The sequence below is a fragment of the Anser brachyrhynchus genome (genome assembly GCF_964034855.1).
Source record: "Anser brachyrhynchus genome assembly, chromosome: 24".
Lineage (NCBI taxonomy): Eukaryota > Metazoa > Chordata > Aves > Anseriformes > Anatidae > Anser > Anser brachyrhynchus.
Genome location: NC_137717.1, coordinates 2,417,704 through 2,445,430, shown reverse-complemented (window position 1 = coordinate 2,445,430; position 27,727 = coordinate 2,417,704). Strand labels below are relative to the sequence as shown.

The following is a 27,727-nucleotide window of genomic DNA, read 5'->3' as shown; positions in this document are numbered from 1 at the left end:
CTCCGCAAATCAAACTAAAATAAAGCCTACAAATAGCGGAAACGCGATGTGTAAACGTGCACAAGTTGAGAGATAGCAGGGGGCCGTCTGAGCGGGGAACAAAAGGTACAGGTAAAAATGTAAGTAGCAGTTTTAAATTGGGTTTTGGGTTTGAGTCAAGACAGATCCAGAGGAAATGTTTGCTTTTATATTGCCCGTCTCAAAACCACTCAAGTCACGCTAAGGTAGCACGGCCAGGCAGCTGGAGTGGCGGCAGATTTTGATGTACGCTTGTGCCATTTAATAACCGAAGGAGCTCAAATTAAGTCGGTTCTCAGAGATTTTAATGAAAAGTGGAATTGCCCATCATATTCCAAGAAGTTTTAAGCATATTACTTGCTCGCTTAAGTGTTTCTCTCATCAAACGGAAATAAGTTGGAAAGAGAGGAGTTTTGGATCCTCCACAATATCTGATGCAATCCAGCTACAGTCAGCATTTCACTGTTCGTTCCCAAGCCCTCCTCCAGTGAACTGCCAGGACTGAGCATGGAAGCTTCTTCCTTCCCCACGCGATCTGACTCAGGAGTGTCACCCCAACATAGTCACATTGCTTTTATTTAGGTCTTCTGCCAACAGTTACAGGGTAACAGACACTTGGGACTGCAAAGTCAAAGTTGCAAGCAAAAATCAGGACCAAGGCAAAAAAAATAAAAATAAAAAAAATAAAAATCCACAAAAGCAATCAAATCAAATATAAATACAATGTTCTGGAGCTCTTTAATCATACCGTTTTCTTTAATAAAGAGGTGGTTACGATCTTACAGTATTTTCTTTTGGCCTAATCCAAGGATTTTGTTACTCTTTACCAGTCTTAATTCCACGCATACAAAAAAAAAAAAAAGTTGATATCCAACCTTTAAAATATAAGCCATATTTTCTTAATAAAATAAGTTTTGTGCTGCTGCTTGTTTAGTAAGTACTGTACATCAACTGTTCACGTCTATTTAACAAATGGACCATACGGAGTTCAAGCTAAAGCAAAAAAAAAAAAAAAGAAAAACAAACACAAGAAAAACAACCCAAACAGAGTGTCTTGTCAACACCCTATGTACAGTTCAACACTTGCTCGTATAAAGGAGGTACGAAAGGGGCTAGAATTGAACACAAAAGCACTGGAGTCCCCATCAATTTTCTTTCACAACTATTGAAGTGCAAATCACTCAGGCAAGATATGAATTTCACTCGTTTATTGCTGTCCAGAGCTGTCTGGCTTCCCTTGCTGAAAGAATGACATTCTTTTATTTCGTTAACTAATTTTCCAAGAAGAAAACTTTCCACGAGGCAACGCTGAACACTCGGGCTTTGTGACACCAGGCATCAGGTCAGAGGCTTGCGAGCACCAGAACCCCCCGACTGCCCTGGAAGCTCTGGGGCGGGGGCTGCTCTGCCCCCGCGCCCCCGTTACGTTCCGATAGGAGATCAGGGAAACAAACAGCATTCAACAACTGACAGGTAAATGAAAGTGATTCCTCTTCCCACAGGACTGCATGCACTTGGCGGTGGTTCCAGTCGCAGAAGGAACACGTGCGCACTGAGAAGGCAGAGACTCGGGAGCCGTTCAGGATGTTCACGTGGAGTTTGTGGCTAACTACAAGTCCTGATATGTAGCTGGGTTAACACCTATCCGCTAGGGGTACCAAAATGCACAGCACCTCAACATGCAGTTTTTCACTTGCATCTTGGACAAGAGAAGGGTAGAAATATCGAATGCTGGAGCCGCGCAGAAGGTACAGTGCATAGTCCATTATATAAAACATGCGGGTAACTCAAACCCCTCCTAAATTTCTTCAAAACGGAAATAGGGTTTAAAGGGCACAGCAGCTACTAGTTTGGCTTTTTTATTTATTTATTCAAAACCATGAAAACCCAACGCAGAGGGTGAAATAAGGGCAGAACATGATCTGCAAGTCAACAGCTGAGAGTTTCAGAAGCTGTGAAGCTTTTGTGTAGTTAAAATTGCTGTTAAAAGTAGGTGCTACATCAGCAAGTCTTCATTCATAGTTTTCTATGAACAGCCACCTTACAAATGAGTGCAAATCTTAAAGGTCCATTTTACATTTCAAGTCTCAAGGTTAAAAAAAAAAATTGTTACAGAGCAACAAGCTGTTTCTGTAAATGCCCACGCTATCTCTTTTCAAATGGTTAAAAATGGCATGTGCTATGCCACAGCTACTAAAAGACATTTCAGAAGTCTAGACCCAACTAAAACACTAAAATAAAAAATAGAAACCAAAATACCTTTGCCCCTTGCTGCAGAGCAGCAACCAGGTGCTTTCCGTTGTAATGCTGGTGAACAAACTGATTTACAGAGAGAACCTTGGCCTAAACCCCGGTTTGATTCTTAGCGAGGGGCTTTCTAACACAACGTGAGCAGGTACAGCCTCTCTGAGATCATTTTGCTTTCAATGCACACAAGCCAGAATTCCGAGGATGAAATGGAGAGGTGCTGAATTTGTGTCACTATGCAGGCACTTGTGTAGAGGAATGTAGGCTTCTCATGTTGACACTTAGTGTTGACGCGTTCCCTGCTCTCTAAAAGCTTCCCTAAGAGTTGGCTACCCTACCGACCACGAAGAGTTCCTGGTCTCCTCCCCACCACCTTGCGGATAGACAGCAGTGGAGTTTGACACAAGGTGCAAAGGAGAATATGAGCCAAATACTGTAGTCTTGAGGACAAAATACAACTGTGCTAAATGTAGGATCTTCACAGAAGGTGACATCAGTGGGCTCAGCACTTAGTTTGCATAGCATAGTGATGTCTTCGTTTTTCACAAATATGTTGCCCAGAAAGAAAACAGGTAGAGTGAATTCCTGGTGCTAGGACAGATTAATGGGCCAACATGACTACTGCTGTTTTCATGAAGGCAAGGCGAGTTCAAACATCGGAAAGTACAGAACTAAAAGATGTGCTTCTATCCACACGTACTGACAAGGGGCAGTGCTTGGGATAGATCTGCTTTGAAAATGCGTTCGCTCTTGGCAGTAAAATGGTGACAGCTCTTCCCTGAAAGAGCTTGGTAGGAGTGCACACGTAATTCTTCCTCTTGAAGGAAGCGTTGTGCGCACCTTTCATATCAAAAACCAGATAATCTGCCCACCTGATATCGGTAATGAGTTGCTACTACTGCCCTGCTGTGCATAATGGTCATTCTGTGCAGCAAAATGAGTCTGAAAAGCAGTCACTACGTTACTGTTGGGAAAAAAAGTTTTTTTTTTTTCCTGTAAAGAACACAAATCAGTAGGAGTTTCCCCCATGACAATAATGAGGATTTCGCAATTCTGACTAAGGAACAAATGTGGTGTGCTTTCAGAAGAAAAACCCTGCGCGTGAAATCAGTGAGACCGTGACACGAAGAGCAGCAAAACCTAGCAGCAGACACGGTGCCAGTTTGGAGGTGCTGACGCTGGGGTACGCGGTACTTCTGAAAGCAGCCGGCCCAGGCAGGCATGTGTCGAAGGCACATGGTGCGAGGGAGATGGGTGCTGAGGAGTACCCCGGAGCTGCACGGACTGCAGTTTGTAACACTCACCGGACAGGAAACATGAGAAATCTCTGGCGCGAGCGCACAGCCTCAGGAAGTGCGGTGATGTAAACTCTGAGCATGTTAATGACTTGTGTATTTTGGCAACAGACTCGGTATCATATAAAAATAATGTTTAGTAAAAAAATCCCGGTGTCCATCATAGAAATTCAGGAAAAAAAAAAATTGATAGCGATTTCTGTCCTCATGGGATGACAATGCCCCCATTTGTCAGAAACAGTTTTAAATAACAAGTAGTACATTGGAAACAAAAATGGGTCAGCAGCCATTAAACGTGTCCTATATGAAAGTGCACATCTTTCAATGGAGTTTAACCACCATGAGGTTGTGATCTAACACAAACTGCAACTTAGGACCATAGAAATTAACTCCTTCCGATGGAAATATGGACCACCATCAAGACAAGATTACTATTTTCCTTACAAGATTAAAAACATTGAAATTTTGCAGCATCATAGTAAGGCACTCACCCATGGAAAAGTCTGTGACTGTTGCTTCAAGTGGCAGCAGCTAACTAGCTTTTAACACAAGGAAGACAGTTTTCAGTTCTGAGCTAAGTGCTAGGGTGCCTTACATTATATGGGGGGAATTATTCGGGGGCGGGGAACTGTTAGTGTTAGAATTCTCCTATAAACTAGTTGTTTTTTCCCCCTTAACCCATTAAAGCATCTCATATTCTAAAATATTAGTTTTATAAATCTAGTCTTCTGTTTTAAGGCTCTAAAAATCCCCTCCCCCCAACCCCCACAAAAAATACCTACCAGCGCCTGGTGGGCAACGGAGGACCAAATCCGCCATTTCACAGTCAGGAGTCTATAGTATTGCATCTTAAAAATGAAAACCTGCTTCCGCCTCCTGGGAGTTTCATCCCTTCCTTGAATGCCTTCATGTGTTTGGTCAGGTCAAAATTTTGCAAAGCCAGAAAAAATTAAAAAAATAATCAGTCTCTTCCAATCCTACGAAGGTGTTGGATCTTTCTGTCCCGTGGTGCTGGTCTCCTGCCTCAAATCGACGCTGCCTGCCCTGCAGTGATTTCTCATTGGAAAAAAAAAACAAGGTGTCCCAATGCTTCCTTTTTTGTATGGCTCCTACAAATCTGAAAGCTTTCTTGAGTGAGGTAACAAAAGTTAGGCTTTCAAGCAAAGTACATGGTACGTAAAGTGTCCTGATGAACCTGCACAGCCTTCGCCAAGGCCTGGGGGTCTCTGCCGTTGCTCTGTCCAGATATATGGCTGCCCTCGCCACTGAAAGCGCAAGAAAATCATTGTGTAATTATTTAATATTCCCCCCCAAGGAACACTGAGAAACCCCCTTGGACATTTGAGTCTGCTGTTCTGGACGCTGTCCGCACCTCTCCCTTGTGCTAAGCGTGAACTGTGCCCAGCACTGCGGTGATTCCAGCACCCCAAGGTGGCTGCAAATGCTCAAACACCCCAGGGATGCTCCCACAAGTCCGGGATGAGATCGAGATGGGATCTGGATTTACCCCTCCTTGACCCCCATTTCCTCCTAGACTGGGACCTAAGAGGACGTAGCTACGGGCAGGTCTGCAGAGCTGCTCTGACCCAGCCTCTTTTGGACCCGAAGGCAGTGCACTCATGCCCTGCTGCTCCTCCCTACGGTTTGCCCTCCGTAAGCCCGCAGGACCAGCCCGCTCACCTGTCGTGCTCCTTGTCCACGAGGTGGTACCGCGCTCTGAACGCCACCAGTCGGGCGTAGTACGCTGGGGCCGGGATGGAGACCGAGCGAGTGCAGCGCACGTACGTATGGCACAGCTGGTACGTGAGGATTTGCAGCTCATCCGCCGTGAATCGGTTGTCATCCCAGAGCACGTAGTAATGGGACGGCCGGCTCGTACCCTGCCAAGAAAAGGGAACGGTGTGAAATGAAAGGTGCTGCCCGTGCCTGCAGGCAGCTGCCTGGTATCCCGATCACCCTCCTCCCCGATCAAAATGAGACAGCAGAACAGCCTGAGCAGGAGAGAGGTCCGTGCTACCCTAATTTAAGAACCCCACATGTGAACAAGTACCGTGAGGCAGGAAAGCACTTTGCACTGATGTGCAAACCATGCCCAGGCACTGCTGGTGCTTCCGTGCTGCTTCCCCAGGCCCCTGCCACCGCACAGCATCGCGCGTTGCACCAACGCAGAGCCCCACAGCTCCCCACCGAACCAGGCCAGCTCCCTGCTGTCCTTGCAGCGGGAGAGGATGCCAAAAAGCCTCTCTTGCGGAAACAGCTGTAGATTAAGTGAGTGCAATTTCTTCTGTATGGTTTCTGACTAATCTTGGCTGCCTGAAGAAGGGCAGCTGTAAAGCAAGCCGCCTCCTCCAGAGATGGCTGGCCCCAGCTCTCCCGCCCACGGGCAGACAACAGGTCCCTGCTGACAACCAGGCGCACCAGCAGGCCCAGCGTGCTCAGGCACCAGCTGACAAGCTGCTGAGCTGGCCGCTCCAAAGAAGGAAATTCTCAGAGGAGAGATCCTTGGCTCCAGGAGAGAAACCAAGCACACGCCACAGAACGCAGCGGCCACGCCACCTGGCACCTGCTAGCCCAAACCGCTGCAACGGCAGCTTGGAGCAAGTGCCCGTGTCTCCAGGGAGGGCCCCGTCAGATGCACGAGATGCAATCTGCAGCAACGACCAGAGAAAAACAGCAGCATCGCAACGGCCAGCTCTGCAGCACGGTACCTGAATGCCTGCATGACTGCACAAGTAGAAGTCGAACTCAAAGGGGTGGGTGATGTTTGTATCCACCGTTGTTCCGGCTGGGATGTTCCCACTCTTCCCAATCTACAGGGAACAGAAAGAGAGATCCAAGCACTGCACAATTTGAGCATTTCCAGCTGCCCGGAGCACCGCCTGCAACACCTGCTCTGCATTAGGGCCACAGCACAGGGTCCCCCAGCTCAGCATCTCTGTTTGAGAGCACCATGCACAGCCACTCCGCTCGGAGGGAACAGAAGCAGCTCATCCCGCTCTGCTCCCTGCCCCAACAGGCCTGCCAGCATTTTCTGCAAGCATCAACACCAGCCATGACATAGACAGAGAGCACACTACATAAAAAGTCAGGCAGGCAGGGTGAGGGCTGGGCACTGGCCCATCCCACTGCAGAAATGAGGATTAAGTGAGTAAAACTCCAGGGATCTCTGCAGAGAGAGCACACTAGAGCCTTTGATTTAAGATACCGGGGCTTTTACGCCCTGGTCAAAAATGGTCCTTAGTTCCCAAGATTAAGTCTTCATGCTCAGGGAGAGCCAGAGTCTGGTTAGACGAGATTTAAACCCTAAATATAGATCAGAGAGTTACTGCACAGCACACACAAAGCACACATGAACTAGCTGTGAGCAAGCAAGGGGTTATTCATCCTGTCACAACGTCAGCGGCTACAGCTATCACCAAAACAACAGATGTTTTCAAGCTGACAGAGGCTATTTCAAGAGAGTCACCAGGATCATCAGCACCCAGTAACTCATAATAACAGCAAACAGCTGTCCGGGTTTCTAGAAGCAGCCTAATCCACATGGATACGGGAGTCAATTGAGCAGCAGATTTTATTCAAGAAAGTGCTCTGCCTGCCAGCAACGAGCTTTCCGCTTGGTAAAGTCCAGGGCTGACTCTCCCTAAAAGCTGGCGATGAAATGTCCCCCTCCGGCCCTGCTGCTCACCCTCTCGTTCTTGTCTGCGCAGAAGAGACGGGTGTGATGCCTTTTCTGGACGACGATGTAGGTGATGCCAGGCTGGTAATCCTTTTCCAGTTTGATGCAGGCATCGCGGATCGCTAGGAGCTCGTAGTGAAGGATCTGGAGAGACAAGCGCACGCAGAGTGAGCGGATGCAGCAGCTGGTTTCTGCACCCAGCTGTCCCTGCCCGCCCTCAGGGAAGCCACAGCAGCCAGCGCAGGGTTAGGCAGCAGCGCAGGGACCAAGAGATCCGATACCGTCATCCACGAGCATTTGTCAGCACTGCGCGTCCCCAGACACAAGTAGAAAAAGAGGAGAGTGCTCAAAGCTAGCCTCAGGAGATGCTTCAAAGCACCGACTGCCTGTTGCCCTCGTGCTGCCAAGCATGTCCTCGGTGACTGCCAGATGCCCAGCACCGGCTCCGCAAGGCTTTGGCCCAGCTCCCGCCAGCCAAATCAGCCCAACACCACCAGCACGCACAAAGCATTTCAGCAAAACCTTGCCATTTCAGGCAACAGAAATGCTAGTGAGGCAAGCTCGGGGCCTTAAAAAGACCCTTCCCTCCGGCTGCAGGCTGGCCTGCTGCCCCACAGAGCTGCACGCCCCAGCTCTGCCGGCCGAGGGGGATGCAAGTGGTCCTCACCTGCGGGAGCTGCCCCTCGGGAACACCGTCACGGTAGAAGATGATCCTGGTGGGTTTGAAGCGGGTGGATTTGTAGAACTGGATGAGGAGCTCCCTCACCATGTAGGACAGGTCCTCGATGATTTCCTGGCGAGGTCGCTGCACGCGCACCGTGGCACAGTACCGGCTCGGGTGGGCGTCCATGCTGCCCACAACCTGCAGGGACAGAGGCGGGCCAGGCCGACGCGTTACCAGGGGAAGGACGGGGGAGATGTGGGACTTTCCCAGCCTCTGACTGCTTCCAACACCCACAGCTGGCCGTGGGCAGCACCCTGAGCTCACAGATCAGGAGATGGGACAGCAAATACCATGAAGACAACTGCAGCCCAGAAAGGACAACCCTGGTGGCAGCCACATCCCAGTTTCATGCTCTGCAGTGCCCTTCGGGGCATTTACAGGAATTCCCAGTGAGATGGCTGGGCTGGCACCACTGAGCCACGCGGGGCTGTTACTGCTCTGTCCCTGCTCCTGCTCAACAGCAGAGGGGTGAAGGGGGAGTGGGGCTACAACTCCTCTCCCTCCATCCCTCACTTGAGGCTTTGGGCTTCCACGAAGGGCAGCTCAGCCCGAACCCTGCTCTGCTGTCCCACCAGGGCAAGGACACCCCCAGGTACAAAACCCCACCATCGCCGTGCTGTAAAAGCCGCTTAGGTCTTTATTACAGCAAGAGCAGGGAGCTCAGCCCTTACCTCTCCAAATGTGGCAAGAGCACAGCCACCCTGCCCGCACTGGGGTGCCGGGAGGTCTTTGCCCAAAAGGTGACCGAACCCTGTCATGTTTGCAAAGAGCAGCTGCCAGCATCACGTCCCCGTGCCCCGCTCCGCTGTAGGAGTCACCCAGCGCAGCCCGGCGCTCCGGAGGGGAGACCCCGAAGACGTCAGGCACGGAGGCCGAGGGCAGCCAGGCTCAGCCATGACGCAGGGGTGGGGGCACGGCGTGAGTCACGGCGCCGAGGTGGGTTTTAGCCCACGCTGTGACACGCTGCCACGCTGCCCGGGCGCTTTGCTGTTCTGAGGCCAGCGGGACACTGCTGCGTGGTCCGCATCCCGCCCACCCGAGCAGGGAAAGCACCGCAGCCACACATCCTCTGCGGCGCTGAGCCCATCCCACGGCCCCCACCCTCAGCACGGGTTTCGCTTTTGCTTAGCGAAAGGAGCTCTAGGTTCTGGGCTGCTGTCAGAGCTGAAACGCTCAGCAGAAACGTTTCCTTTACCCCTAGCAATGAACCCTTTCCTATCGTCTTATTAACAACGTGTCGAGGAGAAGGTTAAGGCCAAGTCTATACCCTTCTCCTCCCCTGCAGCTCCGAAAAAGCTTTTACAAAAATCAAGAAAAACAAAACAAACCACAGTGGTCCTGTACAGAAAAACACAGAAAGTGTTTTCAGAGTGGAAGCACCGCCGCCAGGAAACAGACTGCCCTGTCCCACCCACACCTATGAGCAAACAGCCAAAAGCATTTCCCAGCCCCTTTTAATTAAGAAAAAACCACTCCTACAGAGACATTTGCATGCCATGGAAAACCTGAGCTATGAGTCCTGGAAAGCTAAGAACTGAATAGGAAAATGCTGACATGCTTAATTAAAACAGATGCTGTGAGAACCTGACACTCGCCTTCACTGCGAGGAGCACAAGGACAGCATCCTGCAGGCCCCCAAAGGGCGCGCGCTGCCAGCCAGCCCCACCGGCAGCTGAGCGTCGCATCACTCCGTGGATGCTCGTTATTTGCTTGGGGTAAATAAGCAAAGTCACCCCATTTCTCCCCCCCCATCTCCAGTCCCTGCTCTCCCTCCCGGGAAGGTGCCTCCCAGAGCTGCTGTGCAGCCAGCACCGATGCCTCCAGCCCCAGGGAGCACAGCAGCAGCACCGAGCTCCCCGCAGGCCCTGTCCAACCGGGCCCGGCACATCACGAGCCCCATCTGCTGGCAGCTGCCAGCTCTCCCGGCTGCTGCCAGCTCTCCCAGCTGCTCCTCAAAACCACAGCTCCTCCGTGAAGAGGCAGGAGGGGACTGGGGCCCGCAGGAAGCCCCAGGCAGAGCCTGTGTCATGGGAGAACCCCAAGCAAGCCCCAGGAGTAGGATCCCCTACAGTGGCACCTTCAGGTGTTTCCCACCTCCCCGAAGTGGGATCCAAGCACCCTACAGAGCATGGGGCCACCCTGAGAAGTGTCACCATGGGGACAACGGTGATATGATACAGCCTCTTCACGGACACACAACTCCTGTTCCAGCTCCTGCCTCCCTTCAGGGCTCTCAGACACTGAGCCCAGCCTCGGGAAGGGACTTACGGCTGTTATGGAGGGTTTCTTCCCATCTCCTGCTGGCGGGTGAGTGACGTCGGCCCCGAGGAAGATCACCGGTTGCTGAAAGACTGCAGAGCTGGTGGGAAAGGAGAGAAAGCAGCAGTCAGCCTTTTGGGGCATCTCAGGGCGATGCTCAGCCCAACACAGATGAGCAAATTGTACAGAGGACGCTGTGATTCTCTGGGCTCTAGCTTGGGCACTGGCACATCAACAGCTCGCTACAAGGCGAGATGAGCTCGCCTACATTTCAGATACTTTACAGAGCAGCCCGTGGGTCCCCCCTTCCTCAGGGAAGGCCATGCTGGCAGCACTGCGACGGCCCAAAGGAAGGCAGGCCAGGAGGGACGTTGGAAACGAGCCCTAAAGCTGCGACAGGCAGCAGCTATACGAACCGCTGGTGAGGCACAAGGATGTTGTTGATCCCGCCAAGCTTGACGTTGATCTTGAGGCAGAGGTTGGAAAGGGTCTGCGGGGAGGTTTTCACCACGTTCTTGACCTGGACGCACTGCGTGGCCATTCCCAGGAGGGTGTCCCCAACACGCTTCACCTCAGCTGCAGGCAGAGGAAGCACGTGAACAGGCAGGCAATGAGCAAAGCACAGCTTCCAGTGTTACCCTCCAAAATCGGGGGAGAAAGCGGGAGGGCAGAGCCAGAGCAAAACCCTTCTCGCCCCCCTGCTTGCCCCTGCCCCAGACGCACCATACACCGGTGTTTTCCCCGGCAGGATGACAATGATGAGCTGAAGCCCTGAATAGGTGTTCTTGAGGTGCCGAAACATGGGCTCCACGCTGTCTGCACCCTGGGCGTATTTGCAGAAACAGGGTTGGCCTTGGATCGGCATCCCTGCATCCTTGGAGATCTTGCGCAGCTGGTCCGTAAAGTTCCTGCGCGCGGGAGGAAAGAGAAGTCAGCCCCTCTGCACCGCAGCATGGGACAGAGCCGGGCCCACCACACCACCACAACTGCAATCTTACAGCATCCAGCAACCCCGAGAGGGATGGCAAAGGGAAGTCACTGCCTGTCTCAGCAGCACGTGCACTGCACGGGGAACACAAGCACAAGACGACCAACAGGAGTTAGAGCGGAGTGACCCCTGCCTGGCCGTCCTCTCCTCATGCTCTTACCCACTGTAAGGATTTTTCCTAAGGACTGAAGGAGCTGTAAGCTATTCCCATTTAGATGATTTCAGAAGAAGAAGGAGCAGACCTGTTCCCTGGGACCGTTGGTTTCTAGGTGACTGCAAAGCTGGTGCAAGCTTTCTCTTACCAAACCAGACAACATACTCTGGTGTGTGCAAGCTCTGCTGCACTCCAGGTCACCAAGGATAAATCTGATGTAGGGAGAGCCACAGGGAACACGGGGCTCCCAGCTCTGCCAGTTGCACTCCCCCAGCCCAAAGGGGTGGCAAGAGGAGCGCTGTGTCACGCCCACCTGCACCCAGTTCCAGCAGATGTAGAGGCTTTGAGCTGCTCCAAACCATCCCAAAACATAACGGTGTTAAATGGAGCCAGAAGAGCCAAACCAAACGCTCGCCTCGATGCATCCGCCCTTGGTCAGGAGACACCTGGGTCCCCAGCAGAACCCCAGACCAAAGTGACTGCTTTTCTGACTTAAACTCCTAAAGTACAAAGGAAACCACTCCAGGGTAAATCTGAAGCAGGACAGAAAGTTCATTTGATAAATTAAACTCAACTTTGAGCTCTTGGGGTATTGCAGAAACTTTTAACTAAATATCCCTCGTAACCCATCCAACTTCCCCTGGAGGGAATTCAGGTCAGAAGAGCCCAACGCAGCGTATCTGGCTTTATGGCTGACACCATCAGAGCAAGAAACTGCAGCTACCTGCTGCAAAGAGCAGACTGCGGAGAGACTGACTGTCAGTCCACGTGTATGAGAGTGATGATGTGCTAACTTTAACCTGGCAGGCTTTGCGATGGCTCAGGGGCTGTTTGCAGCCAGGATAAACAGTCAGGCACTGTGGATAAACTAACAAGGAACAACACTGAACACCCAGTCCGGACCTGGATCAAATTTGTACCAGCAAGCAGTTCAGCCGCGCAGAGATCCGATATCCGTGATAAGGGAAGTGCAGCCTGGGGCTGGGAACAGCAGGGTGGCTGCCCTGCACGCCAACACATCTCCCTCTGCCTCTTCCCACCCTCGCGGGCTGCCCGTTTCCTTACTTCAGCACCTCTTCTCGACACTGCTTCTGCGGGGCAAAGCAAGCAATCGCCCAGACTTTGATCTCAATGCCGTTGTAGAACTGCTTCCCTCGCATGTCCCACACGCCTTGGTTGGGAGTTGCAATGGCCCGGTTCTGCAAGGCAAACAGACGGTCAGAGCGCTGAGAGGCCGCGTCCCGCGAGGCAGGGAGCGGGACCGCCTCTGGCCCCACGCCGGCAGCCCCTGGGGAGCGCACGTGTCGTGTCTGCGCTCCCCATCACGAAGCTGCACACCCTCGAGAGCCGAAAGCAGCTCCCCGCACCTTTAGGGACTAGCACGGCACTCAGCCACGGTAATTCAGAACCTTCGCTGCTCCGAGGTGATGGAAAATAGACCTGAGCTCTTCTCATGCAGCACCACGAGGCAGCGGGTCCCGGGCAGCCATGTGTCCCTCTGGGTGTGGGCGCAAACCCCAACCACACCTCAAACACGTGGAAGGATGACCAAACCTGACTCTGAATACCCCTCTCTCTTTCCACCCACTTTCTTGTCACTGCATTACTTTTGCCTCCAACTTTCAGACGAGTCATATTGAGAAACACAAAACAAACAAAAAGACACAAACAAATCCAAGGCACTCTGAAAAAAATTCCAGCTCTAACCCACAAACCTGAAGGCAGCACAAGTTTTAGTTAAAACCGGGGTTTTTATGCTGCGAAGGCATCTCTGCACAACACATCTGAACACCCCTAGCACAGCCCTGCTTACCCTGCCTCCGTACTGCAGGATGGGTGCTGGCAGGACCCTCCCCGTCACCTCCGTCATGTCATCTTTCACCTTGATCCCAAACTCCTGAATATACGGATCCAGGTTGTAGCTGGCATTCTTCATCTGCACAGGGAAGGAAGGGCCAGTGGGAGGGAATGAGACCAGCTGCTTCATCCCACACAGCGTTCAGCTGACCGGGAAACACGGGCACAAAATATTTTCTCTACAGCGCTGAAGTCCTCTTTGTAAGGAGAGGGGAAGCGATTTAACAGAAAGGGCCAAATTCTGCCCTCTAAAGTGACCTGGGGGCAACCCGATTTTGAACGAACCGACCAATGCAGCCAGGAGCAGAGCCTGCTCATAAGATTTAAGGCTTCAATGGGAAGGTTCAGACTGGCAAGACGCTGTTATCAAACATCCCAGGAGGAATATCAAATGTCCCCGGCTTCCAAAGCCCAGAGACATTGGTTTGGATAACAACAGGGCCATTAACCAGATCCTGTCCGTCCACTGCTGGAGCCAGGTTTATCGTTCTCCTGCTCGCCCCAGGCAGACCTGGGGACACAGAGTTCCCGTACCACAGGCTGATAATGCACAGTCTCCACGTGTCTGGAGCTGAAGTCATTTCTCTAATTTGTTTTTCTATTTTTAGTCCCAGCTCCCTTTGTGTCAGGTTCCATCAACGTGAGGACCTGAATTTGCTGCACGTGTGTTTCCACGGTCACTTTGAGCTGTGTTCTCCTGTACAAGCGACCATTACAGGCACCTCCAACAGGGGATTCGGTAAGAGGAGAGGAATAACCAAGCCATTAATCCCACCAGCATCTCTTAAACAGGCTGAAGCTGCCTTCTGCAGGGCAGCTCAGGAGCAGGACCAGAGCCAGGCACTGTTCCACAGTGCCCCAGCCTGCCACCAGAGCCCAGCCCGACAAGGACCCCCCGTGCAGGGGCACATACCAGGCGGCTGATTTCCTCCTGCCTGTCCGGGGCAGACCTGGCCGTCGCTTTTATCATGGTTGACGTTTGATTGTCTGTGAGCTTCTTGATGCACCGCTGGCCTGCCACGATGTTACACACCTGCATGCAGGGGAAAGAGAAGCAGCCACGTGTTAGGAACGTGTGAGGCACGGAGAACCACAGCCAACCTGTCCCATGGGTGCAGCACTCAGACCCGGCAGCCAGCCCCAAACCAGAGGTGATGAGCCTGCAGCGGCAGGAAAATGGCATCTTTACAGCATGGTCTCACCCCTCACTTCTTAAAAACGCCTCTCGCCAGGTCAGCGCTGTGGCAATTAACACCCATTATGCATTAGCTGCAGAATATTGTCATGCACCTGCCACCAAAGGCCGGAGGCCGCTGCCTTTGCTTTTCACGGTGCCCAAAAGCTGGGGCGCCCAGCGGTGCGGAGCTGGCACTCACCTCCAAGGGCAGGTACGTGTGCTTCTGCTCCTGGCCAACCTGGAGACAGGGTAGGTGAGGGTATTTCAGCTGCAGGTTGTATTTCTGCTTAAAGTACTGAGCCACTGTGCACTCCACTGTCTGACCGCTCTCCAGCTGCAGGGGAAACCTGGCAGAGGCAGGACACGAAGGATGCACCTACTCAGAACAGACACCTCCACACCTCAAGCACTACTTACTCTGGCTGGAAAGAAAGGGAACTGGTAGGCTCCCACCGTGAGCTACCACAAAGGAAAAATAAAAAGCAGCTACCACAAAGAAAAAATAAAAGCAGAAGAGCAGCATTTTCAGAAATCAAGAAAGGAATACTCCGATCCCAGCGTGAGACTGAGGGCCCTAAATAAAGCTCTCCCTCACTAATCCTGCTAATCAGGGTAAATGTTTATTACAGGACATGCCACACATGCCACCGCCAGGTACATAAATACAGCCACACTGGCACTCACAAGGGCTTCTGTGCTTGGTGCCCTCTTTGGAAGCTGAGCTGAGCTACAAAGGTTAACCAGCTCCTGAACGCTTACAGGGGTGAGGAGAGCATGACGGGCAGGAGGAGGTACAGCTCACTTTAAAACTAGGAAAAAAATTAAAACTTCCCCAGTGCAGGGCTGGGGGGTTCTGGGCCATCAGTAGCAGGAGCGTGTGATGCCCAGCCTCACCTGACACCACCAGGAAATGGGGATGCAGCACGGAACGTGCCCGCCCCGCACACTCGCCATCCCAATGTCTCCCCTTTCCTGCCAGCGCAGGGCTAGGCAGAACCTGCCCTGGAAATGCCCACGGGCTGCAGACAGCCGGCAGCTCGGCACCGGGGGTACCTCTGCCTCCCCCCGTCCCTGATGGGTGCTGCAGAGCCCTGTGGGGGTCTGTGGGGAGCAGTTCAGCCCCGGAGAAGCATGGGGTGCACTTGGTCTGCAGCCCCCCAACACAGAGGGGGCTCCCTGGCCCAGCCTCCTCCCAGGCACGTGCAAATAATTTAAAGGCAGGGGATTGCTTTATCCCGACAAAGCTTTTGCTTTGGCAGCGTCTATTTTAAGCAAGAAGAAAACCAAACTCAGAGGTAAAAACTAGGACAACTCCTGGCATGTCAGCTCCCGCCCTCTGCAGCGCGCTGCCTGCCAGACAAAGCATCCTCCTCTCCGCTCCCACCCTCTGCATCCCGCTCGTGTTCACGGCGCATGACAGCGCGGTGCGAGCTGCTGCGCGCAGCACTGCTGCAGAGCGCCAAACACACCGCCTTTCCCTGTCACAGGCTGGAGCTTCCCCCTCCAGCTCTCCCTAACACCAACAGCTGCTAGAAAGGAGAACAGCTCAGATTTTTCCACGGGCATCTTCCCACCCGCCTTACGTCTGGTGGCTGGCCGGCCGCCTGGTAACGTTACACACGCGGTATTTCCTCTTCATCTGCCCGCAGTGGGTAACCTCCACCTTCAGACCTGACGCGAGACAGAAAGACACAGCAGAATCACTGGTAAATGCAGGAGCAACTCCCTTTTGCCCAGCTTCCCTGTGACGCTGCAAACACCTTCCTTAAATAATTAACCGTTTGCAGAGCAGGCAGGCTTGCAGATGCCTGTGAAGTGCAGCGAGGGAGGCAACAGCGCCCCAGGAGGCATTTTAAAGGTGCAACCCCCGCGTCCCCTCCCTTGGTGCCAGGGCTGGGTGCAGGACACGAGCTGATTTACGGAGGTCAGTGTTTGTGGCAGTCCCCTAGTGCCACCCCAGGGCTCTACCTTTGATCTCCTTGGTGAACCGCACTCTCTGCGAGTCTGTCAGTGGCTTCGGTTGTTCGTCGATGTTCCGGATATCCAGCACCTCGCACATGAACTCGATGACAGGCTGGGCTTTGTAGAAGGCCGTTGCAGACACTGCAGGACAGATACCACGATGAGTCTCTGCTCTCCTCCAGCAGAGGGACCTGACCCAAGAGCATGCCAGATGCAGCCTCCCTGAACACATCCAGCCCCGCTGCTGCAGTTCCCCACTGCAGGCCCCCAACTCCACCACATTCAGCACCGGAGATTTGGCTCCCACCGGACAGACCCTACATGAGAAGCCCCCAGCCCAAAGAGATGCTGGGACCTGGCCTGTGCTGCTCTCTGTGAGCAAATGTGACTGTGCTGTGCATGCTGGAGAGAAAAAGTGTTTATACTGGCATGAAAAATACATCACCGTCAATGTTGAGCATCATCTTCCACATGGCAGGCCTGACGGACTGGTGGAAGCCGAACCAGACCTCCCTGCCGCCTCCCAGGGGGTGGTAGTAGCCTTCGGGCGGGGAGAAGAAGGAGCGGCCGACGGGGGTGTACCTGCAAACCGAGGGAACAGCACGTCAGACAGCAGGCACCGACCACGAAGCACCCCCAGCCCGTCAGAGCCATCGCTTGCCCCGTTGGCCCTGCCAGCTGCACGCCCCCATTTATTTCTCTTGCAGGAGCATTTGCGGCGATAGCACCACCGCCAGTGCCAGACAAAGCAGCCTCCCCGGAGTCCTTGAAGAGCATTCCCAGCCACAACGGCCTGCCAAGGACAGCCGGCTCCCCCAGCACAGCCCCTCCCCAGCACATTTGGTGCCTCCGGGGGACGCGGCAGAGTCCTGCCTCCCCCAGCGCCCACCTGCAGCCCCCCCAGGTGCCGGTACCTCATGGAAGCCAGGTGCCTCATCGCCACATCCAGCGCCTGGACGGACTCCAAGGGGACGGGGATCTGCCCGCTCACCAAGGCTTCGTGGAGCATGCGCCAGCTCACAATGGCCATCCACTTGATAGAGACCTTAAATATCCTGTCCTTGCCTTCCCCTGGGATTGTCACCTCAAAGTCAACCTGGGAAGGGAAGGGGAGCGATCACGGCATTGCCACAGGACTTCAAGGCCACAGCACAAGGAGACACAGGTTGTTTTTAGTGGGTTAGGGTGCACGCGGCACATTGTGCATGCCTGCATGCGGTCCCCTGCCCCCCTCTTACCCTCTCGTTTCCAATAGGTAAGGCCGTGACCGTGTAAATGTTTTTCTTCCCATCGTAGACTGGTTTTCGGTCTCCAAAGATCTGAGGTTTGAAGTGTTGTACCATGTACTCCACGACCTCCCTACACAGACAAGCAGAGGCAAGAAAGAGGGACACAGGGGAGAGAGGAGCAAGGTTTGTTTCGCCAGCTTCTTCACAGCCCAACACCTTTTGTGACCTGCCAGGTCCTGAGCTTCTCCACCTGGGGCACCTCCGGGCTCTCGCTGCAGTGCTGCGGGCCAAGGGATGGCGGGGCCAGATCTCTCCCAGGCAAGAGGGCCCCCACACGAACACCCACGTGCCTCGCTCCACGGCTGGTTAAATCAGTTTCAGCAGAACAAGTTTACACAGCACGCGGCAATGTGCCCCCACGCGCACCGGAGCTGGCTGCAAAGCCGCCGTGCTTGCCAGGAGGGCGAGAGGGAGGGACTCGCTTCCTGCGAGCACGGGCTGCCAAGAGCACAGGGAACAGCAGCTCCAGCATCTGCTTCGCTGGCCTTCGAGGGGAGGCCGGGGGCAGGAGGGGAAGGGGAGTGAAAAGAGCGACAAAAAGCTAAAAAATAAATAAAAAAAAATAATTAAAAAAAAATTAAAAAAAAGCAGGCAATGGCCTGAGATCTGGGGCTTGCTATTTTTAAAATACGTGACTGTTGCCAAAACAGCACAGCTGCTTTGAAGAAGCAGGGGACTGTGGTAAGGTTCAGGACCTCCTAAGCTATCAGGAACAGGAACAAACGCTGCTGTGCAGATGCAGCTCACGAGGTTCAGCCATCTGCAGACGCTGGGCAGCGCCGCAAGCCCAGCACAGAAGGGCTCCAAGCGCACAGGGCTGAGAACGAACCGACCGCACCTGGCACTGTCCAGGCCTGCTGGGCACGAGCACGGCTTCCTGCAGGGCCCCAGCAGCACTTCCAGCACTGTTTTACCACCCCAGCAGAGAGAGAGGGCAAAGGCAGCCACCGACAGTGTCACCCTGGTGATTTCCACCGCTGGAGAGGGACAAAGGCACTTATTGTGTCTCCACAAGGAAACTGGAGGTGGGAAGCGAGTGCCAAAACCTCTAATACTTGCCTTACCTGTTGACTCTGCGTGGACATTTGTCGGGTTTGATATCCACTTCATAATGGTACACATCGATCTTGGGAATGTCCACCTCAAAGTAGTTGGCTAAGAGCTTGATGGGCTTCCCAACGGTTCCTATCCCGGGCCGACGCGGCGCCTGAAATACCTGCTGCAAGGGTGGCAGGTATGCGCCTGCAGCTGCGGGGAGACAAAACGGGGGTCAGGAGGGCTGGGAGAAACTCCAGCACCCAGTCAGACGACACCGAACCCACAGCCCTCCGTCACCGCACCCCAAACTCACACCCAGGGCGCGAGGCAGCAGCTGCAGACCTGGGACCACGGCAGCAGGGGGTGGAAGGAGCTTCCCCGGGGAACCACAGCCAGCTGAGCTGCCACACGGCAGCACCCGGCGCCCTGCTCCTGCCCTGCCTCCGCCAGCCGCTCCGATGTCAAACCGCCTACCCAGCGGGTAAATAATCTCCACTTTGCATTAGGGCAAGTAACTCGAACAGGGCCGCGTGTAGCAGCCGCACAGAGCTCGGAAGGAGCAGAGGAACAAATCGCACGTCCCATGCCCAGGCACACCTACGCCCTAACGCCTGAACTCTATTTTCTGACCAGAGGCTGGCGACAGAAGTTTGCTTCTCCCGACGCCAGGAGACTTGTTGTGCTTCGCTTCCACGCTACAAGGGCTTTGAAAGCAGCCAGCACGCTGCCTCCTCGCTGCGCTTCACCTCCCGCTTCACGCGAGGAACGCCGCGATCTGTAAACAAGCGGGACAGCAAGAGAAACTCTCCAGCTCTCGGGTTTTAAAGCAAGGACGGCCTCGGCCCAGCCGAGAGCCCTCCGCAGGCCTCCAGCAGCAGCAACCTTCACCCGCTCATCCGGCAGAGGCCGGCACGCTGAATTAGTGACGGCGCGCTTCGACCAAGGCCAGGCCTTCCACGGCTGCCACTTGTTTTCCTTGCCCGCAGCTCCTCGGGGCGGCAGTCCCCGGGGGACTCAGTTCTCAGCCCGTTACCTGTTACCGTGCCGGCGCTGCGTTAACGGCTAGATTTTGCAGGGTAACATTGCTTTGATTTCATACGGGCTGGTAACAATTGCATTTCGAACTCCAGGTCACAAAACAACCCAACCCCAGCACCCGAACTTTCTTTTATCCCTTCCTCCCTCCCCAACGTGCAATCCTCAGCTGCTGTTCAACAACAGCAGTCAGGTCGGCGAGGAAGGCGAACTCCAGGGAAGGCGCTGCTAGAAAACGGAGAAAATGAAAAAATATTTTGATGAAAACCTCCTCTGGATTATGGGAGGTAGCCAAAAATAATCCCAGTGCCCACACCCATAAAAAGGGATGCACTCAAGGCTTGTTACAGACACTCGCTAATGAAGTTCTGGAGCTGAGGACGAAGGGACGGGTGCCAGCAGGGCACCGTAAGACTGAAGTGCTTTTCTAAACTGACAGCACCTTTGGACTCAAAGATACCTTAAAATATTGCCAAAGGAACATTCAGCACTGCTGCTTTTTAAACACGATCTGCCCTTTCCTGATCTGTACCTATCCCCGTCCGCATCTTTTATTTGTTCCTCCAAACCTAGCGAGGTCTTCAGCCAGCTGGGCCGGGTGCAGGGAACGCAGCCTGTGAGATATTCAGAGCACTCCATCTGGATGGCCAACTGTCAAAGCCAGCCCCCAAACAGCATCCCAGCTCCAATTTGGGATCCGTAACACATGGCGCTCTTAGCACCCCTCGCTCCCCTCCAGTTTCCTTTTAAATCCGAATTTCAATCCCAGGCTAAACGTACCAGATACAAGAGCAGCAACCTGAACTTCAAACTTGCTTTTCAGTTTTGCACCTGACCTCTGCAAGACTTCTCTGGATGAAATGCCACCAGGACCCTGCGTGTTTGCCCCTGCCGCCTTTGGTCTTAGCCAGCAGCGATGCCCGGCAGACCCAGCTGATTTCATTTCAAGCCTGTGAAATCGCGTCCCGCTGCTGGTGTCGGCGCCTGGCCAACCGGCCGCACCGCCAGCTCTTTGCTTTTGCTTCTGAGCCGGTGAGGCAGGAGCCCTGCGCTGCCCCCATGCGAAAACTCACAGGGGTGTTGAACACCCTGAGAGGCAATGCCGGGCTGCAGACGGACAGAGGAGAGAGGGATGGACGGGGAAAACGGGGCTGGAAGAAACCTCGCTCCGCAGAAACCCGGCGCCCCAGCTGTGCCATTCGCCCATGGGTTGCAGAGGGCATCGGCCACGCGGCGACTCGAGCAGCCCAACGAGCACGATGGGGATCTCCGGGGCTGACACGGGGCTCGGGACACCCGCAGGGGCTCCCAGCAGTGTTGGAGCGCGGCGGTTCCCTGGCCCCTGCAGCTCCTCGGGCCGGGGAGCGCAGCCGCGCACCGCAGCCTCCCCGAAACAAAAGGGCGAGCTGCGCTCCCGAGGCGGCTCGTTTTAAGAAACTGATTTTTCTGATGAGCTACTCGCAGTGAAATTCGTGTCTCCACACGACGAATATTTCTTGGCAATCACCAGCTCCCTGGCTGCGAGCTGATGCATTTTTAAACCATCGTTAGCAATCAACGAGGTATTTGCCAGCGCTGCTGGAGCCTCCGCTTCCCTGCTCTGCCTTTCGAGCACGAACCCGCACGGGCCCTCGCACGGCGCGCAGGCAGGACGCAGCTCTCCTCCGCCTCTCCAGGAGCCATGCTGCTCCTCAGCAGCTGTCAGGGCTGGCATTCGGTCATTCCCTCTCCTGTTCCGGACCTTCTGGTCCAGGAGATGATCCCAGGAGCTGTGCACGTGCAGGATGGCACCTCCTGGCGTCCGTGGCTCCCTCTCCTCTTGCTTTGCCTCCCCGAGGAGGCAGGGGAGCAGCCTGGAGGCACCGTGGCTCCAGGAGAGGAGCCGAAGCAGCTGGGGAGAGCAGGAGCAGAAGCGTGGTGCAGAACGGGATCCACACAGAGCTGTCGGGAGCGTGCGGGCACCTGCCCCACGTGGCGTTCTCGCAGCCTCCACCTTTCCCAAGGCACCCCGGGCACCGCCACACAACACACCTCCCAAAGCCCCCTCCAGCGCAGCACCGCACAGATCGGTCCATAAATAACGCCCTCCCACACAAACCCTTCCACCTGAGCATCTCCAGGTGCTTTAGGAGCATAAACCCTCCCAATTAAGACCATGAACCACGGATTAAGGAGTCAGCCTCGAGCAACGCAAGAGCTGCCTCAGAAGCTCGATGCAAGCCACGAAATACTGCGAACGCGGCGACACTTAACCGGACATCCCTGCTGCAGAGAACAGCGCCGCGAGAGCGGGGCAGCAGTGGGATGCTCCATGAAGATGAGGGCAGCAAGCGGGATCAGCGTCAGGGATGGAAAAGCCAAGCCAGAGGGTTTTATTTGGTGCCTGCAGGCCGCCGGGGTCCTTGAACACGAGGAGCTGAAGCAGTCGGGCGCAGCAGCGCGGCCCCGGGCTCGCCGGACAGGGTCGCGGAGCTCTCCCACCCGCTGCAGCCCCGGGTTATCGCCTCACCCCGCCAGCAAAGGGCGGCCGGTAATTGCTTTCCCTTCCCAAATTCCTTTGAGATCCCAAGCCTTTCAAAGAAGCCGTTAGCTCCCGGTGTTAGCTCCCGGCCTGGCGCAGCGGTGCTGCCCAGGACACGACTATTTATAAGCGCGGTAACGCCGGGGCAGCCGGGGCAGGGGAGGAGACGAAGGCGACGCAGCACCCGAAGGCACCCGGCAGCCCCGAACCCCTCCAGCCGGGCTCCTGCCCCTTCAACCCACGTGGGAGAGACCCCAAAATCCTCTGGCGAACCTGCCCTGGCCTAACCCTTCCCCACGCCACGTCCCTGCCCCGCTGTGCTCACTGCCTTGCTGCAAACCCCTCCTGAGCCCCCCAGCTCCATCGGCCTGTCCCAAAAGCCGCTCCCCACGGGCCACGAGGACGCGGCAGAAAGGGAGCAGGAAAGGGGCCAGCGGCGAAACGCGCACGAGTCCCCCCTTTGGTAGAAGGAGCCTGGTTATAAAAAAAGCGACCCAAACAGCCCGGAGACAGAGGGGTTCCTCTGCATACCTCAACTCTCCATGGCAAAGCGGCGCAGACTCCCACTTTGTCATGTAAATGAGCGCGCCCAGGGCCAGGGGCTGGAGGGCGAGCGGCGGTGGCGCCGCACAATGCGGCCAGTGAGCGGGATAAAATCCGCCTGCCATTATAAATTCAGCAGCCGGCGAGGAACCGCGGGCTTCGGCACACAAAAGCCGCGTCCCGGGGCCGCGCCGGCGGCGTGGCGGGAGCCCCCTCGGCACCGCTGGGCTGGGAGCGGCGAGGGCAGGGCCGCCAAGGTGAAACTGCGTTTGGGGCGCTCAGCGCCGGGACAGGCTCCGTTCCCGTTATTTATTGTACCGGCCGGCCGACGCGACCCGCTGACCAACAGCTGCCCGCGCCGGGGCGAAGCTGCCGGTGGAAAGGCATGAAATTACCATGTCATCTAAATCCTCTCCGCCGCCGCATTCAGACGAGAGGCCGGGAGAATGGGGCCCGAGACAAAAGGGAGTTTTATCACCACAGAGGGTCTGGGACGGCCCCCGCCCCGCGGCCCCCTCCCCACGCACCCACGCCGCAAAAACGGAGCCAGGAACCCGAGGAGAGCGAGCAAGGTGGTGGGGAGTACGCAGGGACGTGCCTCCGGACACACTGCGTGGCCCGTCCTCGGCCCGAATAAACCCTAAATCAACCCCACGCACCACCCCAAGAAGGGAAAATTCCCCGTCAGAAGGCAAAGCAACCAGCAGGAAAGTCAACTGCAGCGGGCAGACAGAGCGGGGACAGAGCTGCCGTTCCTGCCTTGCACGGACCTGAGCAAAACGTACGAGAAACGCCATCCACAGGGCCTGGGGACGTTTCTCCCGGTGTCCCCAGGCCAAGGAGCCACCCTGTCCCCACCAGAGGCCCCGGGCAGCCCCGTCCCGCTCGTCCCCGCAGATGTGCGGCCCCATCTGCACCCGCCGCACGTCCGCGAGCGCCGCGCGGCTCCCGGCAGCTCCAGCACCTGTTCTCCCCGCTGCCTCCCTCTGCCCCGCGCAGCGGGACGGGCTCCAAGCAGTGACATTCGTTAGCTGCTGCCCTGGAATAGCCAGCTGGAAACGAGACTTTTCATTTCTGGAAACGGTACAGCCAAAAAAAAAATAAAAAATGGCGATTTCTGGGTGCTTCAGGCTTTTCTTTCCCCCTCCCCCTCTGTTTTTAAAGGATCCCCGCTCCTCCAGCGTTAGCGTTCTTCCAAAAGCCAGGTTTTCTCCATCTAGCCTCTTCTGACACGCACACGCGCTCCCAGTTTCCGAAGTTACCACCTCCAGAAGCAGCAGCTCCGAGCGGGCAGGGCAAGACAGGACCACAGGGAGCCCGGAGCGCAGAAGGCGCTCTCTGTACCTCGGCTCTGCGCACCCAGACGTCCGCGCCCGCTGTCTCCCCGCCACCGCGTCACCCCGCGCCCGGCCAGGTTAGCGCTGCTGCAGCCGCCGCTCGGCTCGACGCCACGCCGGGTATAATTAGAACATGACCACACGGCAGGCGGAGGGCTCCAGCCGGACTCGCAGCGTTAAACCCGTCCCCGCGCCCCAAAGCTGATTTTCCGAAGGGAGACCCCGACCCGCCCCCCCGGGCAGGTGCTGCTCCTGGCCTGCGGCTGCGTCCCAGAAATACCCCGAAGCTGTTTCCGATCTGTTTTACTCTGGCATTTACTTTGGAAAGCAGCCTGCTTCTTTGTATCCCCCGCACCCAGCATCTCGCTCTGCAAAGGGCATCGTTCCGCCACGTCAGCCCCCAGCTTGGGAATCGCAGGTGATGAACCCGAAAGCCTCGGGTTCAAAATCTCCCCAGCGCCGGGAGGGCGCGGTTCTGCCCTGCGTCAGCCGAGGGGCGTGCAGCCCTGCAGTTTGGGGAAAAGGAGCCAAACCTATACGGTGTGCTTTCCTTGCTCCACCAAAAGCTGCGTTTCAAATTGCTAACACTTAACGAAGCCTATTACACTTTATTTTCCAGGAGTCCTGTCAGCCAAGATGCCCACGCAACCCTGGACAAAGGAAATAATGCTGGAGATGTTGGATCCTGGCTGGATTTAAAATCACGTACTACAGCCCCTCAGCGGGATGCTGGCGAAATCCCCGGCTTCCAGCACCCCCGGAGAGGGGTTTCATACCTGTGTCTGGCTGGCTCTCACAGGGAACCTACTGGTGCTACCACAAATCCATCACAACTACCGTTAACAGGTGAGGCTTTTTCTCTCCACGCTGCTGTTAACAGGGATTATGAACCAAATTCTGTGTTTCTGGGGCCAGCAGCGTGGATCAGGGGCTCCAGCAGCACAGGCACAGCCCGGATCCTCGGTGGCATGAGCTGACCCCCAAGGGTTGTCCCCCCGAACCAGCCCCCCAGCCCCGCACGCCCACCTTTTTGTGCCTCTGACCAAATCAAGGCAGCCGTCAGTGGGAAAACCACAGTCCCCAAACCCAACTGCAGCCCAGCGGGCAGCTTGTCCGTCTGCCACACGGAGGCACCGCCGCAGCGCCCAGCAGAGCCCAGATAGCTGGAAATTCAGATATTTCTCCCGGAGTCCCCAGGCCAAACACGCGTATTTGTCTCTCGAGTGGAGAGGGGCCAGCGCCTGGCAGCCAGCACCGCTCTCCAGGCTCTCCTCCTCCACGCGGGCCGCTCGTCCAGTCCCTTTCATCACCGACCACGAGCCCAGGGACTCCACTACCAGCGCCTAGAAAGGGCGGCAGATAGCATCTCTCCGGCCTCTTCCAGGAGGGTTTCACATGCGCTGGTGTAGACTTTCCAAGCACAAGCGAAGAAAGTGCACATCTGTGAGCAGCAGACAAAGAAAGCCTCCAGCTCCTGATAAAGGGACAGGACAAAGGCAAGGACAGCTTCGCCTTCACGTTTCGCTGTGGCCACGCGAGAGGGCACGTCCTGTCTGTGGGGCAGCCCCACGGACCCCGCAGTCCAGGAGCTTCCCCTAAAAGAGGTTAAAACCCCTGCTACAGATCGCAACACCGCGCTGCCGAAAAAAAAGCAGCGCCTTTCTACCCGATTTGTCTTCCTTTCAACGTCTGCCATCTTAATAATTTGACTCTAGTTTGTTCTTCACTGGGTTTAGAGATTGACTACAGAAAGAGTTTAAAGATAAATTGTACGTGCTATGTCTTGAGGCAAGGTGCTTCTCCTGGCTTTGTTTCTTGCTACAATCCCATCCCAGAAACACGCACATGTGAGTTCATGCTTCCTGAAGATAAAGAGATCCAACAGACAGAACAGCTTCGGGTTTTTTGCCGGGTTTAGCACAGGAAGACAACTGTTAAGATTAACAGCGTTTAGGAAGTTTGCGAAGGATAAAGAAAACTAAAAGTTGGGGGAAAACCAAGTTTAGCTTTTAAAACCACTGCACGCATGTTCCTCCCCCAGCAGCTGCCTGTACGTCTGAAAATTTCCCAGGTTCCCCTCTGCTGCCTTTCCAGACATTTTCATGTTCAGCACATCCGAGCGTGGTTTTTTTTCCCCCCTGAGCTTTCTTATCCTGACAGGTTACAGCTCCGGCGTTATTAAAGCCTAAACGCAAGGCCCGCACCACACCGAGGAGACCGTCAGCAGGGGAAGGGGCTGCACAAGGCAGGCGGGCGGCGTGGCGCTCATCCTGCTGACACAGGACAAACATTTCCTGGCCCGCAGGGTGACCCCGGCGGCGCGGTCCCGCTACAGCCCCGTGCGGGAGAAGAGCCTCGACGAAGCCGGCTTCCCACAGCCGGATTTTGGGGGAGAAAAGGGCAAACTCCCAACAAAGGGGCATCAGGGCTTCGTTCGCAGCGCAGCCCCAGTGCGGAGACATCAGCTGGGCCTGAACCCCGGCACGTCCCCATCCTCCCCAGCCCATCCGAGAGATTTCAAAGCACCTTAACAAAATTACTGAAGGCTGACAGCGCGCGTGTCGGGGCGTGAGCTGTGCTATCGGCGTTTCCCAGACGGAGCCGGGCTGCAGGGGCACCATCGCCCCGGCCACGCCGTGCCAGCCCCGCGCTGCTCGCCAAATCACGGTCTCCAGGAGGCCAACACATCGGCACCACACGCACCGCTCCGGCGGCCAAAAGGTAACGTAGGCGCGTAGGTACCTCCACGCTAGGCTTCAATTAAACGCGTTAAGAAAAAAAAAAAAAAAAAGGACACGGCTCGATTTTAAACACGCGGGGGTTTCGTCTCGGAACCGCAGCACGTTGCGGCGGGCACCGAACTCGCCGGCACGCCGCCCCGCGCAAGGCCAGGCCCCCGCATCGCTCCCCTCCGGGCTGAGATAGCCAAAATCCAGCCCCGTGGCGCAGCGGGAGCCTGCGCTGCTCACGGCTGGCACCGGAGCATCTGGCACCGCCACGGCCCCGCTGCGTGAGCCCGGGGAGCCCCGGGGGGGGGCCGCGGGGAGCTCGAGGCGGAGGCCGGGAGCCCCCGCTTGGAACCGGGGGAGACTCCGGAGCTCAGCCCCGGCCCCACAAAGCTGCAACGGGGGGCGACGGGGGGCTGAGGGACGGGGTGGGGGGCGCGCACACGCACGGTGCTGCTGCTCCGTGGGGAGCGGGCACCCCCCGGGGCTGCCCCATAGCCCCCGGGGCAAGCCCACACAGCCCCGGGGCAACCCCGCAACCCCCAGGGAAGCGCCACAACCCCCTGGGCAGCCCCACACAGCCCCCTCGCCCCCCAGCTCGCCCCCTCGCCGGCTCCCCGGTCTCGCACCCGCAGCCCCCAGGGGGGAGCGCGGACAACACCTCCCGTCCGCGGCGTCCCCCCCCCCGGCTCCGCCTCCCCACCGACCTGCTCCCGAGGGTCCCGCTTCCATCCCATCCACGCGGGGCTCCGCTCCGAGCCGGGGGCCGCGGGCAGGGCCGGGCAGAGGCCGGGGCTCGGGGCCGGGGCCGGTGCCGCACCGCCGCCGCCTCACGCCGCCACCCAGCGCGCACGCGCCGCCGCCCGGCCCCGCGCCCAACA

The 27,727-nt window shown here is 55.9% G+C and overlaps 1 protein-coding gene across 3 annotated transcripts; it reads right to left on the bottom strand.

Moving 5' to 3' along the window:
* Positions 1-307: 307 nt before the first annotated feature.
* Positions 308-27,713, bottom strand: AGO1 (argonaute RISC component 1). Of its 3 annotated transcripts, XR_013941853.1 has the most exons (20): positions 27,554-27,713; positions 18,711-18,894; positions 17,596-17,716; positions 17,272-17,453; positions 16,803-16,939; positions 16,364-16,498; positions 15,979-16,066; positions 14,595-14,742; positions 14,132-14,251; positions 13,175-13,297; positions 12,427-12,560; positions 10,943-11,127; positions 10,636-10,795; positions 10,229-10,319; positions 7,904-8,098; positions 7,246-7,380; positions 6,269-6,370; positions 5,241-5,440; positions 4,343-4,825; positions 308-639 (listed from the first exon to the last, which is right to left on the bottom strand). XR_013941853.1 is itself a non-coding variant. In XM_080567341.1 (19 exons), exons 1-19 carry the CDS (start codon positions 27,576-27,578, stop codon positions 4,717-4,719), a joined length of 2,574 nt encoding a protein of 857 aa, XP_080423467.1. In that variant the 5' UTR covers positions 27,579-27,713; the 3' UTR covers positions 308-4,716. The 3 variants fall into 3 exon arrangements, 2 of the variants coding, with proteins under 2 accessions (XP_080423467.1, XP_080423468.1); XM_080567341.1 differs by having other exon boundaries at positions 308-4,825; XM_080567342.1 differs by lacking the exon at positions 27,554-27,713 and having other exon boundaries at positions 308-4,825; positions 17,596-17,712; positions 18,702-18,840.
* Positions 27,714-27,727: the final 14 nt, after the last annotated feature.